This window comes from Zootoca vivipara, chromosome 6 (genome assembly GCF_965207765.1).
Source record: "Zootoca vivipara chromosome 6, rZooViv2.hap1.1, whole genome shotgun sequence".
Classification (NCBI taxonomy): Eukaryota; Metazoa; Chordata; class Lepidosauria; order Squamata; family Lacertidae; genus Zootoca; species Zootoca vivipara.
In genome coordinates, this window is record NC_142589.1 from 27,238,296 (window position 1) to 27,252,595 (window position 14,300).

Sequence of the window (14,300 nt, forward strand, 5' to 3'; positions counted from 1 at the left end):
TTTCAGATTTTTTCTTTTTCTTTTACTTGAAAAGTGTAATTTTACAAAATACCATTTTTTCCATCAAAGAAACATCCCTGCAAAGTACGCGAACACAGCGTTCTGTTTCATAGAGTTTATACAAGTTATCAGAGGTTTTATGCTAGTAGGAAAGAAATGATTCGTCAGCACAGACACCTAAAAGCAAACCCTACAAAACAATGGGGGATATGAGCAAGTCTTAAACGCTAAAGCAAGTCATGAAATATAATTGTTGGCTCTATTTGAAAGTTGCAAAGTTTCTTTCAAACGACCCATATGGTATGTAGAACATCACATCTGGTACAAAACTGCCTGTATTTAGGTTTAAACACACACACACACACACACACACACACAGCCTTATGAAGATTATTCTTTTGAAAATTATTCCAAGTGCTGTTATCGTAAGGCAAACATATACAAAGGTGCTGACTGCATACAGGGATATTAAGAAAATAAGAAAATTTTGAAGTGTTTTTTCACCGATTTTTTTTTAAAGAAATATCATCAACAGAGGTCTAAACATGAACAGTATCAAATCAACGCAGCCTGCCGTTTTAAACTTCCATTGTCTAAGCAGAAACTAGGTTTTCTGTTGCATTCTGGCAGCTTTGAATTTTGAAACCCTCTTTGTAGTTTCTTCTGAAGCTTCAGAAAGAACTTCCTCAGATTTTCGCTCCAGAATGGTAGGCAGGGCAGGGTGAGCGATTACTGGGTGTGGTGCTGAAGCAGGAGACAAAGGCTCCTTCTCGACAACAGTCCCCGAGAAAGCCTACAAGGAAAGGAAACCTTGAAAATACTGTATAGGTTACAAAGTGTATTACCATCACTCTCTCTTTTAGTCAAAAATATAGAAAAAAACTCCACAAAACCAACAGCAACTCCCTGCAAAAAAAAAACCTAATCAGTCTAGCTTCCTCAAAAGAAAACCAGAAGGAGTGCTAGTGTTCTAAGGAGAGATATTCATACCTGTAAGTTTTAGAATAAGAAAAAAAGATATGGTCTTCTTTGTGACATATCTTCAAGAACATAAAAACAGATGATGCAGATGTAAATTTCAGCTCTGCAACTGATACAACTTTGCAGATTTGGGGCCTGTCACTATTTCAATCATATTGCACTTTCAAGGTTTCATATTGTGGCTCCTTTAACTGCCTCAACCTGACACCTGGTATACGAACTACAAATTATTTTGCGTACATGTTTTCCCCCTATCAACATCATCACAACAGTTAAGTAAGATTTTATAGAAAGTGGCAGACAAGCTCAATATATTTTTTAATGCTGAAAGACTGCTAGGTACATTGGGGGATTGTCCTCTTGTGGACTGCCTTATGTTAACTTATCTGGAGGCATCTGGCTGTCCGCTCCAGGAAAGGGGTCCCTGGATCAGCTGGTCATTTTAACTTGATCCAGCATGGCTCTTCATATAGTAGGCAAGATGTGAACCAAATGCTAAACCAAACGCAGGTTTTCGATTTAGCAAATCCTAGTCTAAACCCCCTCTTTCCCCATCACGATTACGTGCCTCTCCCAATGAAAGCTACTGAAAAAGTCTGTGTGCCTCCACTTCCTTGTGCTGCTATTAGAGGTGGATGTCCTCTGAGCAACTTACCCTGCTGCCATAGTATCCCTTTTTTCTGGCCCTTTTGATCCATTTGCCTTTGAGAACAAGGCAAGAGAAAATGCAGAACTCTCCAATTTCTTTCTAGCTGAGGAGGAAATCTCAACTAAATCCTAAGAAAACGTACTTCCACTGAAATGGTGGTGGTTAAAGGTAAAGGTAAAGGGACCATTAAGTCCAGTCGTGACCGACTCTGGGGTTGCGGCGCTCATCTCGCTCTATTGGCTGAGAGAGCTGGTGTACAGCTTCCAGGTCATGTGGCCAGCATGACTAAGCCGCTTCTGGAGAACACGGAGCAGCACACGGAAAAACATTTACCTTTCCGCTGTTGCGGTACCTATTTATCTACTTGCACTCTGACGTGCTTTCAAACTGCTAGATGGGCAGGACCTGGGCCCAAGCAACGGGAGCTCACCCCGTCGCGGGGATTCGAACCGCCGACCTTCTGATCGGCAATCCCTAGAGCTTTAACCCACAGCACCATCCGCATCCCTAAAATGGTGGTAGTTAAAGGTAAAGGTAAAGGGACTCCGGACCATTAAGTCCAGTCGTGACCGACTCTGGGGTTGCGGCGCTCTTCTCACTCATTTCATCATCTGAAATGGTGGCGGTTACTTCCCAGTAAATGCATCTAGGATGGAAGTGGCAAGCTTCACAAAAGAGTGTTTTATAAATGGTTTACCTGACTTAGGAAAGAGCATTGACAGAGACACTTGTGCTCTAATCATACTGACTTGGGGAAAAGGCTGCCTTTGTGAAATGCGACTGGCATGCCTTAGTCAGAAAGAGTGCCTGTAGTCAGAAAGAGTGTGCCTGTAGAGGAAGGAATGCACATTTCTGTTGTTCTGCCCAAGGAATAAGTTGGTGACAGCTAAAGAGACAATTTACGAAAAATGAAACCAACATTAAAAAGGTTTCTAATTTGTCCTAATGTTTTCTCCTAAAAAGAAACAATAAAGGAAAGAACCCTCTCTCTGTACCTCATACAATCCTGATAATGACGATGGTTTTTTTGAAAGATGCTCCTGCTCCCCCTCTTCTTCCTCCACTAAGATTCCTTCGCCGTTATCACTGTAGGTACTTTCATCATAGCTCACACTCCTCAGAATTCCTCGTCTGTCATCAAACTCAGCAGTGCTGCTCTCACTGGTATCACTACAAACACTGTTCTCACGGCTTCGAGACTTCAAAATTGATTTACGAGGGACATACTCTCCATTCACAACATCAACAAAGACTCTGCAAAAGGAAAATGTTAGCTTTAATAAACTATGTGAGGAGGGGGGCAGAGAACCACATGACAAATTCACAATAATTTCACTGTCTTTGGTACAAATTAATTATGATGACTTTGCCTAGTCAACTTTCTTACTGAACTCTTGTAAAAGACCCAAGGTAGGTGGATTACATTCAGCAACACAACTGTTACTGTGCCACTTTTGAGCGGCTACCCATCACATAAGCTGCTGTAAAGTCATGGGATGTTTTCTCAGTAGCTTTGCCATGGGTATGATCAGTTGCCAATAAAGTAAATCGCTTTAGAAGAGTGAGGAACATGACACCCCAAAGTGGTTTGGAAATTTTTCAGTTCTGAGAATTTCTGCATTAATACACTCACAGACAGATGTTGAGTCTTTACATGAAGCGATATGAAAACAATATGAAAACATTAATAGCAGTAACAATTAAAAACCATATGAAAACATTAATAGCAATATCTGCTAAATGCCCTAAGTAGGTATAGCAGCAAAAGGAAACACAAATTGATTGTTTTTGCAATTTTCATAATGGCCAAGCCATTTTTAAGGAACCATTTAACTGAATAATTGAATAATTGTCAAATATGAATAATACAGAAGAAGTGAGATATTCCTACCAGGTGCAATTTGGCATACAAAAGGTTCAGGAATACATTATATAATTTATATTAATTACATAGAATTAAATAGGATTAATTATTAGCTGTGGCCCTCTGGCTCTTGGTAGATTACCAACTGTTCTAGAGCTATACTATGCAGAATGAATCACACCCCCACCAAATTGTTCTTGCTACAGGTGCCATACCGATAAATGTCTGCTGGTGTTTTGATGCTGGGCAGTTCTGTAGCTGAGTGCCCATTGCCGTTGCTATTCTTTCGCTTACGTTTTGCCTCTTCTTTCTTCTCACTGAATTTCAAAGTAGTATTTTTTCCTGTGTTTATTCGTACCTGAGGCGGAAATAAACATTAGCCATGAATAATCAGGCTTTAATCAAGCAAAGACAGCAAAATATCATTCTGTAATCAGCTGAATAAACAAAATATTAAGGTCCATGGCACCCCTGTATATAGGGGTGGTTTTGGATGCAATGCTAAACTGTGGTTTGGTGTTGCCTGCATAAGCCTTGGGCTTGTTTGCTCCCACCCATCCACTCCTCTTTGGCATAGCTGTGAGAGGTTAGAAGCTGCTGATTCTGTTTTCAGCTAACTGTGGTTTGTTATGTGTGAACCCAGAAGTGTGGTTAGTCTTTTGGTTAACCACAATTTGTCGTAGGTAACTTCAAACAAGCCAATTTCAAACCATTGTTTCTGAAGCTGGCTTGTTTAAACTAACCATAGTTATGTTTAACCACACTTCTGGGTTTGGATGACACAGCAGGCTGTAGTACACCACAAGATAGCAAAATCTAGATGCACCCTTGGTTTAAGGTGACCTGAGATGCACCGCTAGCCAGAAGGAAATCCACTGTGAGAGTGAAAAATCTAAATAAATTTCAAAACACTAATTCTATTCAGGACTATAACCTAAACAAAATTGTTGTTCATCAGCTATGAGAGAAGGCAGCAAAGGGTTAACTCTTCTTCTCAGTCAGAAGACTGGGGCAGAAAACCTGATGTCCTAACAGGAGAGGCAACTCTCATTTCACTTTCTGCCTCCAGTTTAAATCTGGGAACAAAGCCAGCCTTTTAAAGAACAGCTCCAATATACCTTCCCCATCTCTCCTTAATTATCATATATGGAGTAGGAAGGAAACATAAGACCAGAGGAAACCTCCTCAGCACTGATCTGTTTTCGTCTCAGCAATATGGTAGGAAGAGAAGAGAGTATCCAGGCTTCTTGGGAGATACCAATGCAAAGCTGCAGAGGTTTAGAAAAGAGTTGCAGCACCGAGGTTTTTCTTGGGCATGGGGATAGCCTTTGAGTGATGGGATCCTGCCTCCACCAACACTGAGGGCAAACTGTTCTATCCTGAACCCTTTCTGTGGATGTTAGTCAATGGAAAGGCTGCTTCCCTGGCTAAAGTCTCCAAAGAAAAGATGGAGTAATGGGATTTATTCAGTCTTTTAGCTCACCCTGGAGTTTACATTCTAGATGCCAAAGCATAAGAAAATGCAATAAACAACATTCCCATCACACTCCATCAACATTCAATCGTACCAGGTCGTAGGTGTACCTAGGTGTCCTTCTGACTACTCTTTCCAATGACCTGAACATGGTAGAGATCCTCTTCAGATAGAAAGCAAAGTTTGCCTTATCTTTTAAATGAAGAGGCATAATCCCATTTCTTGCCCTAAAGCCTACTGAGCAGAAAGGACATTCCTGGTTAAGTACATTTCCCATTTTACCTAAATCCAACAAGATTTTAAGCAGTTTTGGGTAGCATGTAGATTTTAATACCATATTATTTTTACATGTCCCCTTCATGGATCAATGCCTTGTCGTGGCGAAGGGGCTTGAATAACTCGGAGAAGCTATGAGCTATGCCGTGCAGGGCCACCCAAGATGGACAGGTCATAGTGGAGAGTTTTGACTAAACGGGATCCACCTGGAGAAGGAACTGGCAAGCCACTCCAGTATCCCTGCCAAGAAAACTCCATGGACAAAGACAACAGGCATATAAAAGTTATGACGCTGGAAGATGAGCCCCTCAGGTCGGAAGGCATCCAACATGCTACTGAGGAAGAGCGGAGGACAAGTACAAGTAGATTCAGAGCTGATGAAGCGGCTGGGCCAAAGCCGAAAGGACGCTCAGTTGCGGATATGCCTGGAAGCGAAAGGAAAGTCCAATGCTGTAAAGAAAAATATTGCATAGGAACCTGGAATGTAAGAACCATGGATGGAGGTAAGCTGGATGTGGTCAAAAATGAGATGACAAGAATAAATATTGACATCCTGGGCATCAGTGAACTAAAATGGAAGGGAATGGGCGAATTCAGTTCGGGTGACTATCATATCTACTACTGTGGGCAAGAATCCTGTAGAAGAAATGGAGTGGCCCTCATAGTCAACAAAAGAGTGGCAAAAGCTGTAATGGGATGCAATCTCAAAAATGACAGAATGATCTCGATACGAATCCAAGGCAGACCTTTTAACATCACAGTAATCCAAGTTTATGCACCAACTACCGGTGCTGAAGAAAGTGAAATTGACCAATTCTATGAAGACCTACAACACCTTCTAGAAATGACACCAAAGAAGGATGTTCTTCTCATTACAGGGGATTGGAATGCTAAAGTAGGGAATCAAGAGATAAAAGGAATAACTGGCAAGTTTGGCCTTGGAGTTCAAAATGAAGCAGGGCAAAGGCTAATAGAGTTCTGTCAAGAGAACAAGCTGGTCATCACAAACACTCTCTTCCAACAACACAAGAGACGACTCTACACATGGATATCACCAAATGGGCAGCATCGAAATCAGATTGATTATATTCTCTGCAGCCAAAGATGGAGAAGCTCTATACAGTCAGCAAAAACAAGACCTGGAGCTGACTGTAACTCAGATCATCAGCTTCTTATAGCAAAATTCCAGCTTAAACTGAAGAAAGTAGGAAAAATCACTGGGCCAGTAAGATACAATCTGAATCAAATCCCTTATGAATACACAGTGGAAGTGAGGAACAGGTTTAAGGATTTAGATTTGGTGGACAGAGTGCCTGAAGAACTATGGATGGAGGCTCGTAACATTATACAGGAGGCAGCAACGAAAACCATCCCAAGGAAAAGGAAATGCAAGAAAGCAAAATGGCTGTCCAACGAGGCCTTACAAATAGCGGAGGAGAGGAGGCAAGCAAAATGCAAGGGAGATAGGGAAAGATACAGGAAACTGAATGCAGATTTCCAAAAAGCAGCAAGGAGAGACAAGAGGGTCTTCTTAAATGAGCAATGCAAAGAAATAGAGGAAAACAATAGAATGGGGAAAACCAGAGATCTGTTCAAGAAAATTGGAGATATGAAAGGAACATTTCGTACAAAGATTACCATAATCAAGGACAAAAGTGGTAAGGACCTAACAGAAGCAGAAGACATCAAGAAGAGGTGGCAAGAATACACAGAGGAATTATACCAGAAAGATATGGAGGTCTCGTACACCCCAGGTAGTATGGTTGCTGACCTTGAGCCAGACATCTTGGAGAGTGAAGTCAAATGGGCCTTAGAAAGCACTGCTAATAACAAGGCCAGTGGAAGTGATGATATTCCAGCTGAACTATTTAAAATTTTAAAAGATGATGCTGTTAAGGTGCTACACCCAATATGCCAGCAAGTTTGGAAAACTCAGCAATGGCCAGAGGATTGGAGAAGATCAGTCTACATCCCAATTCCAAAGAAGGGCAGTGCCAAAGAATGCTCCAACTACCGCACAATTGCGCTCATTTCACACGCTAGCAAGGTTATGCTCAAAATTCTACAAGGCAGGCTTAGGCAGTATGTGGACCGAGAACTCCCAGAAGTGCAAGCTGGATTTCAAAAGGGCAGAGGAACCAGAGACCAAATAGCAAACATGCGCTGGATTATGGAGAAAGCTAGAGAGTTCCAGAAAAACGTCTACTTCTGCTTCATTGACTATGCAAAAGCCTTTGACTGTGTCGACCACAGCAAACTATGGCAAGTTCTTAAATAAATGGGAGTGCCTGATCACCTCATCTGTCTCCTGAGAAATCTCTATGTGGGACAAGAAGCTACAGTTAGAACTGGATATGGAACAACTGAGTGGTTCAAAATTGGGAAAGGAGTACGACAAGGTTGTATATTGTCTCCCTGCTTATTTAACCTATATGCAGAATTCATCATGCGAAAGGCTGGACTAGATGAATCCCAAGCCGGAATTAAGATTGCCGGAAGAAATATCAACAACCTCAGATATGCAGATGACACAACCTTGATGGCAGAAAGCGAGGAGGAATTAAAGAACCTTTTAATGAGGGTGAAAGAGGAGAGCGCAAAATATGGTCTGAAGCTCAACATCAAAAAAACCAAGATCATGGCCACCGGTCCCATCACCTCCTGGCAAATAGAAGGGGAAGAAATGGAGGCAGTGAGAGATTTTACTTTCTTGGGCTCCTTGATCACTGCAGATGGTGACAGCAGTCACGAAATTAAAAGACACCTGCTTCTTGGGAGAAAAGCAATGACAAACCTAGACAGCATCTTAAAAAGCAGAGACATCACCTTGCCGACAAAGGTCCGTATAGTTAAAGCTATGGTTTTCCCAGTAGTGATGTATGGAAGTGAGAGCTGGACCATAAAGAAGGCTGATCGCCGAAGAATTCATGCTTTTGAATTATGGTGCTGGAGGAGACTCTTGAGAGTCCCATGGACTGCAAGAAGATCAAACCTATCCATTCTTAAGGAAATCAGCCCTGAGTGCTCACTGGAAGGACAGATCGTGAAGCTGAGGCTCCAATACTTTGGCCACCTCATGAGAAGAGAAGAATCCTTGGAAAAGACCCTGATGTTGGGAAAGATTGAAGGCACTAGGAGAAGGGGACGACAGAGGACAAGATGGTTGGACAGTGTTCTCGAAGCTACGAACATGAGTTTGACCAAACTGCGGGAGGCAGTGCAAGACAGGAGTGCCTGGCGTGCTATGGTCCATGGGGTCACGAAGAGTCGGACACGACTAAACGACTAAACAACAACAACAACATTTTTACATGTGATCTTTTAAAGTTTGAAGGCAAAGAGTTTAGATTAGAAATGCAACCCCCCCTTTTACCTAATCATTTCATAAGAATATGACATTAGTTGGAACCCTAAATAAGCCTGGTCCCTTCACATGTAAAAGTAGCAGCATATTATGCAAGAAAAGCATTACAAACTGATAATTCAACAATTTCCATAATATGAATTCAACAATCCTTGCAATACAAACCCTTTTAGGTTCCACAGTATGAGAGAAATATATTGTCGGTACGGCGTGCTCAGCAATGGCTAAATCATCCTCATCATCACTGCAATAATGATTTGGGCCATTAAGCTGATCTCTGAACACTTCTGAGTTGGTTATTTCTTTCTGGAAGTTGCCCTGAGTATTAGGTTCTTTCCCCCTATCGGCCATATTCACATCTGTCTTTTTTTCTTCTCTCTCTTCTTCAGAGGAGGAAGTGTCTTCTCCATTTGCCTCAACAGCATCAGAGCTCCTAGAGTGAGGATGGGGAAGGATGAAATTCAGTTCCCGTTAAAAGCCATAAAATAAGCATTTAGCTGATGCTTGCATTAGGGCTTTCCCTTCTTTTGCAACATATGGACAACTATCTTAAGAAAATAAGAGCAGCATGCTACAAATAAGACCAAAGAGTAGCACATGCACCAGAGGCACACTTGGTTTGTACTGGAAACTGGACTTTAAGTGTTGCAGCACCAATCCTCTATAATCAGTTACAAGCTGAAGTTTGACAAGTAGTAGCTCGTTACTTATGCAGCTACTAAATACTACTTCTTCTTTTTTGGTTTAAGATAGCGTTCCCTGAAGCATGACCGAGTCTTTTTATGGAATATTAACTGTACAATTGTAGAAATGGTTTTATTGTTTTAGACTTTCTATATTTTGTATTATCTCTCATTTCATCTTATTATACACCGCTTCAGTAGGTTCTGGCTGTGAAACGGTTTATAAATCTGCAAAATAGAGAAATAAACAAATAATAGCCCAGCTTCCTGTTTACCATGTTGGCCAACCAGATGCCTCTGGGACAGTCACAAGCAGTACACGGAGGCAACAGTTCTCTCTTGTTGCTCCCCTGCTTACTCTACTAAAACGAAGAGGCTACATACAGCCATTCTGACTAGCAGCCACTAACAGACTTGTTATATTTTCTAATAGTATGCTCTGCTGCTGTGGTGAACAATGGGAATGTACATGCCATTCTTTCCAATGTCACCAATTGTTCCTATTTACCAAGAAACCACCAAAAACTTCCAATTATTAGCTTGAGGGGAAATCTCATGAGGTTTTATTACAATCGAGCAATAGATATTTTGGCACTTTTTGCTCACCAGTTTCTTCCTATTACTGTACTTTCTAATACAAGTTAAATCCAGCTACCTGATGGTTCTGGAACTTTGGCTGCTGCGTGATCCAATCTGCGTGATCCAATCTCATCCTCAAGACTCCTCTCAACTCTTTTATGGCACAGTGCTTTGAATTTATTCAACTGTGCATTAAGTACAACTAAGCAAATGTTGTTTTCTTTTAGAAAGATGTTGAAAACTCAAGCCTGGAATTCCAGTATGGTAAAAGGCTCTACTTGCACTACTATGTTATAATGGTCATTCCTCTCTCCCTTTAAAGAATCATGGGAATTGTTGTTTGGTGAGAAACTTTAGGAGTGACCATGGCTCAGTGGCAGACTATATACTTTGCACACAGAAGGTCCCTGGTTAAATCCTTACCAACTCCATTTAAAAGGATTTAGTAGCAAGAGATGGGAGAGAATTCCGTATGACCCCCCTGGAGAGGCATTTTCAATCTGAGTAGACAATACTGTGGTAACTGGATACATAATGTGACCTGGTATAACAGAGCTTCCTATATTCCCTATGTTCTCAGTGTCCTCCGCTTCACAAAATTACAAATCCCATGGTTCCCTTGGCGGAGTGAATTACTGTAAAACTAATTTAAGTCTATGGTGAAAATATGTGTCAGCCAGAAGATTCCACACTTACTACTTAACTGATTACATTCTGCTGTCATTAAAATTGGGGTGGGAGAGCAGGAAGTAAAGGGGGTGAAGAAAAAGTTTAATGCCCAACACCTCTTGGGAACTTCATTTGGGTGCTCCAAATACAGTACTGTACTGACATTCAATCTCTTGTTACATTGTACTCTACTCTCCTTCTGCCGTAGCAGGAAAGTGGAGACAGTATAACATTGCATTTCTGTCTCCTACCACTTTGCTGCCTGCTCCCCGCTTCCCTAATTTTCCTGGGATTTCCCTTTTTTGCTATCAAAGTGACTAAAATGGGTAAATATATATTTCTGTTTATGCACATCAGTACCCAAGCCAAATCTACTGTATTTGCTGGTCAAATTTGTTTTTATTTAAGCAGCAACCTCATCTTGTAACAAAGGAAGGTTACAGAAGTTCAAGTTTTCCAGATGAAGAAAAAAACTTTGAAACTTTCTTTTTGCTGTGATTGGAAATGGAAAACGTTGCAGAAGCAGAAGGTAATGAGACTGTGGGTATCATCATCACAGAATGTCAGATATACAAAATGCAACACTGCATATGGGATTGCAATGCACTATAAATTTGGGTCAGGCTTTGTTCACCAAAAAGGGAAGACCAGGGAGAGTGTTTCTAAGTGCTAAGCAGAATTCTGGAGCCAGTCCTAGACTCAGAGAGAATTTCAATGCATGAGATAGTGTTCAAAATATGCAAGTTTGACAACAATGGAAGCACAAACCACCAACATCTTTCCCTGTTTGAGAACCCAGACTTGTTTAAGTGGAAAGGTTTGACTCAATAAATATCCAAGCTTCAGTCCTACAAATTCCCTCTTCTTTTGAACAGAATGCTCCAACCAATCAACTGTTAAGATACCTGTCAAGTTCACCAAGTATCTCTTCTTGTCTCTCTAGTTCATCTAGTCTGGCCCAAAATTCTTCCTCTGATTTCAAGTCCTCACTGGATTTTTCGCCAGTTCCATTTTCTTGAAGATTTGCCTCAAAAGCAAATGTTTTTGGTTTAGAATGAGGTTTGTGAGCAATTCTGTGTTTTCCTGTGTAATAAACAAAGCAAGAGGTTTTTTAAAATTCTATTACCATCATAATGCAAAGGGAAAGGAAAGGAAGGGAAAATGCAATTGTAATGAAGGACTTTGGACAAATACCATTTTTAAAAAAATCTGTTTCAAATTACTACTAAAGTTTTAAGTAGCACCAATGAACTATACATATAATGGCAAAAAGTACCTGATGTTTATCCAAATGTCAAAATACATGTGTGTGTGTGTGTGTGTGTGTGTCCCAAAAACCCAGGAAAACAGCATTTCTGGGATATTTTCAATGTAGTAACTTTGCATCTGCTATATCAGAAGATAAAAAGCTGCCTTATATTAAGTCAAACCACAGATCCATCTAGTCCCATGGTGTCTACACCATCATCCATGACTATTGGCTAAACTGGCTGGGGATGATGGGAGTTGTAATCCAACAACAACTGCAGATCCAAGGCTGAAGGATCCACAATGGCTCACGGGTATGTGAGAGTTTCTTCTTTATTCCTTAAACTCTCTACAGTAGGGGTGAAGAACCCATCTCCCTTCATTTGCAGCTTGTTGTTGTTGTTGTTTAGTCGTTTAGTCGTGTCCGACTCTTCGTGACCCCATGGACCATAGCACGGCAGGCACTCCTGTCTTCCACTGCCTCCCGCATTTTGGTATCTTCCAACTCATGTTCGTAGCTTCGAGAACACTGTCCAACCATCTCGTCCACTGTCGTCCCCTTCTCCTAGTGCCCTCAATCTTTCCCAACATCAGGGTCTTTTCCAAGGATTCTTCTCTTCTCATGAGGTGGCCAAAGTATTGGAGCCTCAGCTTCAGGATGTGTCCTTCCAGTGAGCACTCAGGGCTGATTTCCTTAAGAATGGATAGGTTTGATCTTCTTGCAGTCCATGGGACTCTCAAGAGTCTCCTCCAGCACCATAATTCATTTGCAGCTACTGTACTACAACTGCCATTGCCCTTGACTATTATTCATGCTGGCTAGGGCTAGCTAGCCACCCCTCCTTTATAGCACACTCCAGTGTGTGTTGGGAAAATGACAAAAAAAAACTGTATAACAAGTATGTCTGAGAAACCTATTCTGGACTCTTCAAGGAAGAGGCACAAAAATTCTATTTATTTTAGCTTGGTTATAAGGGTATCACATTAAAATATGCATGTGCCTCAGTTTATAACTGTAACTTGCCATTTTCAGAAGTGCCTAGAGAAACCTAACGTTACACACTAAGTCACTACATTAAATTGGAGACCATTTGGTTTTCGTATTAGAAAAAAGAATAGAAATGTAAAACACAGATCCCATGATGGTTGAACACATTTTAAAACCCCAAACACTCACCTTTTGTTTCAGTGCCATTACTTTCAGCAACTTCTCTTATATCCACAAAATCACCTGCTGCCTAATTGGAAAAAAAAATGTTAGAGTTAGCAAGTATATTTGATAGTACTACTTGCTAAGCACATCTGGTTAGCTAGTGGCAAGTGAGCTTTGGACGTCTGTGTCACAAATGGCAGTTGCCATTAGTTTGCGGTATGACATGGGATGGGTTTGTTTCTGATCTTCAAAGACTAAGGTTATAAATCCTTCTGGATGCATGCCAGTCTTAACAGCTCCTGGTCCTTGAACCTAACAAACTTTGCAATGTGAAGTGGTTTGAGAGGTGAGTAGCCTCTGTTATGTTCATATGCTTCTTATCACTTTTATAAAGTGCCCTTTGTATGCAATAACAAATGTCTTACATTACTCATCTTCTGCAAATCTTCTGTGAATTCAACTCTGGATTCAAAGTTCTTCATGACTTTCTGCAAATCATCCAGTGCTTTCCTTACATCTGAAATGACAAACCATCATTATTCAAGAGGACACATATGCAAAATGAAAAGAGTATTAACCAAGTAATTTCAAATGTAAATGCTATGATTCATAATCTATATTTACAAAAGAGAAGAATCTCTTTCATCCCATAGTTTTTATTTCCCCACCCTCTTTTGTTTTTCAAGAGGTTCACATGCAAAGTTGTCATTGCTCTGATCAACAGAGTGCAGACTCACTTTGTAACTGGTAGAGAGAGAAAATCCCCTCTTGATGAAGGCCTTGAAAGTAAGACTCCAGATGTTTCACAATGTCTGAATTCCATAGAGCTGTTGTAGCCAGTATCACATATAAAAGTTTTGTTTCACAGTCATTTACAAAGATAATTTCAGGGACAACAAGTGGGCTGGCACTGCATAAAGCACATGTTTCTTAGGCTGTTTCCTGACAGATGTATTCCTGAGTTCTTCTCATATAAGCCTATGTATGCTTACTCTAAGTAAGCCCTACTGTGTTCACTGGTGCTTCCTCTCATGTAAATTAGAGCATCCATACGCCTACTTATTTAAGTACAACAAGTGTCCTTAAGGAAGCTTGCAAACCAAACTTATATAAAAGCATATAATAGAACAGCAACTGAACAGCAAGAAGAAGAAAACTGCTAAAACCAGTAAAAGGATCCTAAACACTAATAAAGGTTTGCTAGATCAGGGTGGGCTTTACCTGCCACCTAAAAGATAGCAATGGATGTGCCCAGGGAGGGAATTCTAGAGAAGATTGATACCACCAAAGAAAGGGCCCTTTCTTTTTGAAGGCAGGTTTCCAACCATTTGCTTCAATACCTTTCCAATGAATCATATGT

General features: G+C 40.8%; 1 protein-coding gene across 2 annotated transcripts in view; it reads right to left on the reverse strand.

Annotated features, from left to right (window-relative positions):
• Positions 1-14,300, reverse strand: part of URI1 (URI1 prefoldin like chaperone) — a 57,324-nt gene continuing 43,024 nt past the window's right edge. For both annotated transcript variants that reach the window (XM_035117478.3, XM_088671844.1), the window contains 7 exons: positions 13,366-13,457; positions 12,965-13,025; positions 11,445-11,622; positions 8,774-9,041; positions 3,710-3,852; positions 2,626-2,884; positions 1-793 (listed from right to left, as the gene is read on the reverse strand). In XM_035117478.3, the coding sequence (XP_034973369.1) occupies positions 605-793; positions 2,626-2,884; positions 3,710-3,852; positions 8,774-9,041; positions 11,445-11,622; positions 12,965-13,025; positions 13,366-13,457 (1,190 nt within the window). In that variant the 3' untranslated portion in view covers positions 1-604. The remainder of the gene's footprint in view (positions 794-2,625; positions 2,885-3,709; positions 3,853-8,773; positions 9,042-11,444; positions 11,623-12,964; positions 13,026-13,365; positions 13,458-14,300) is intronic.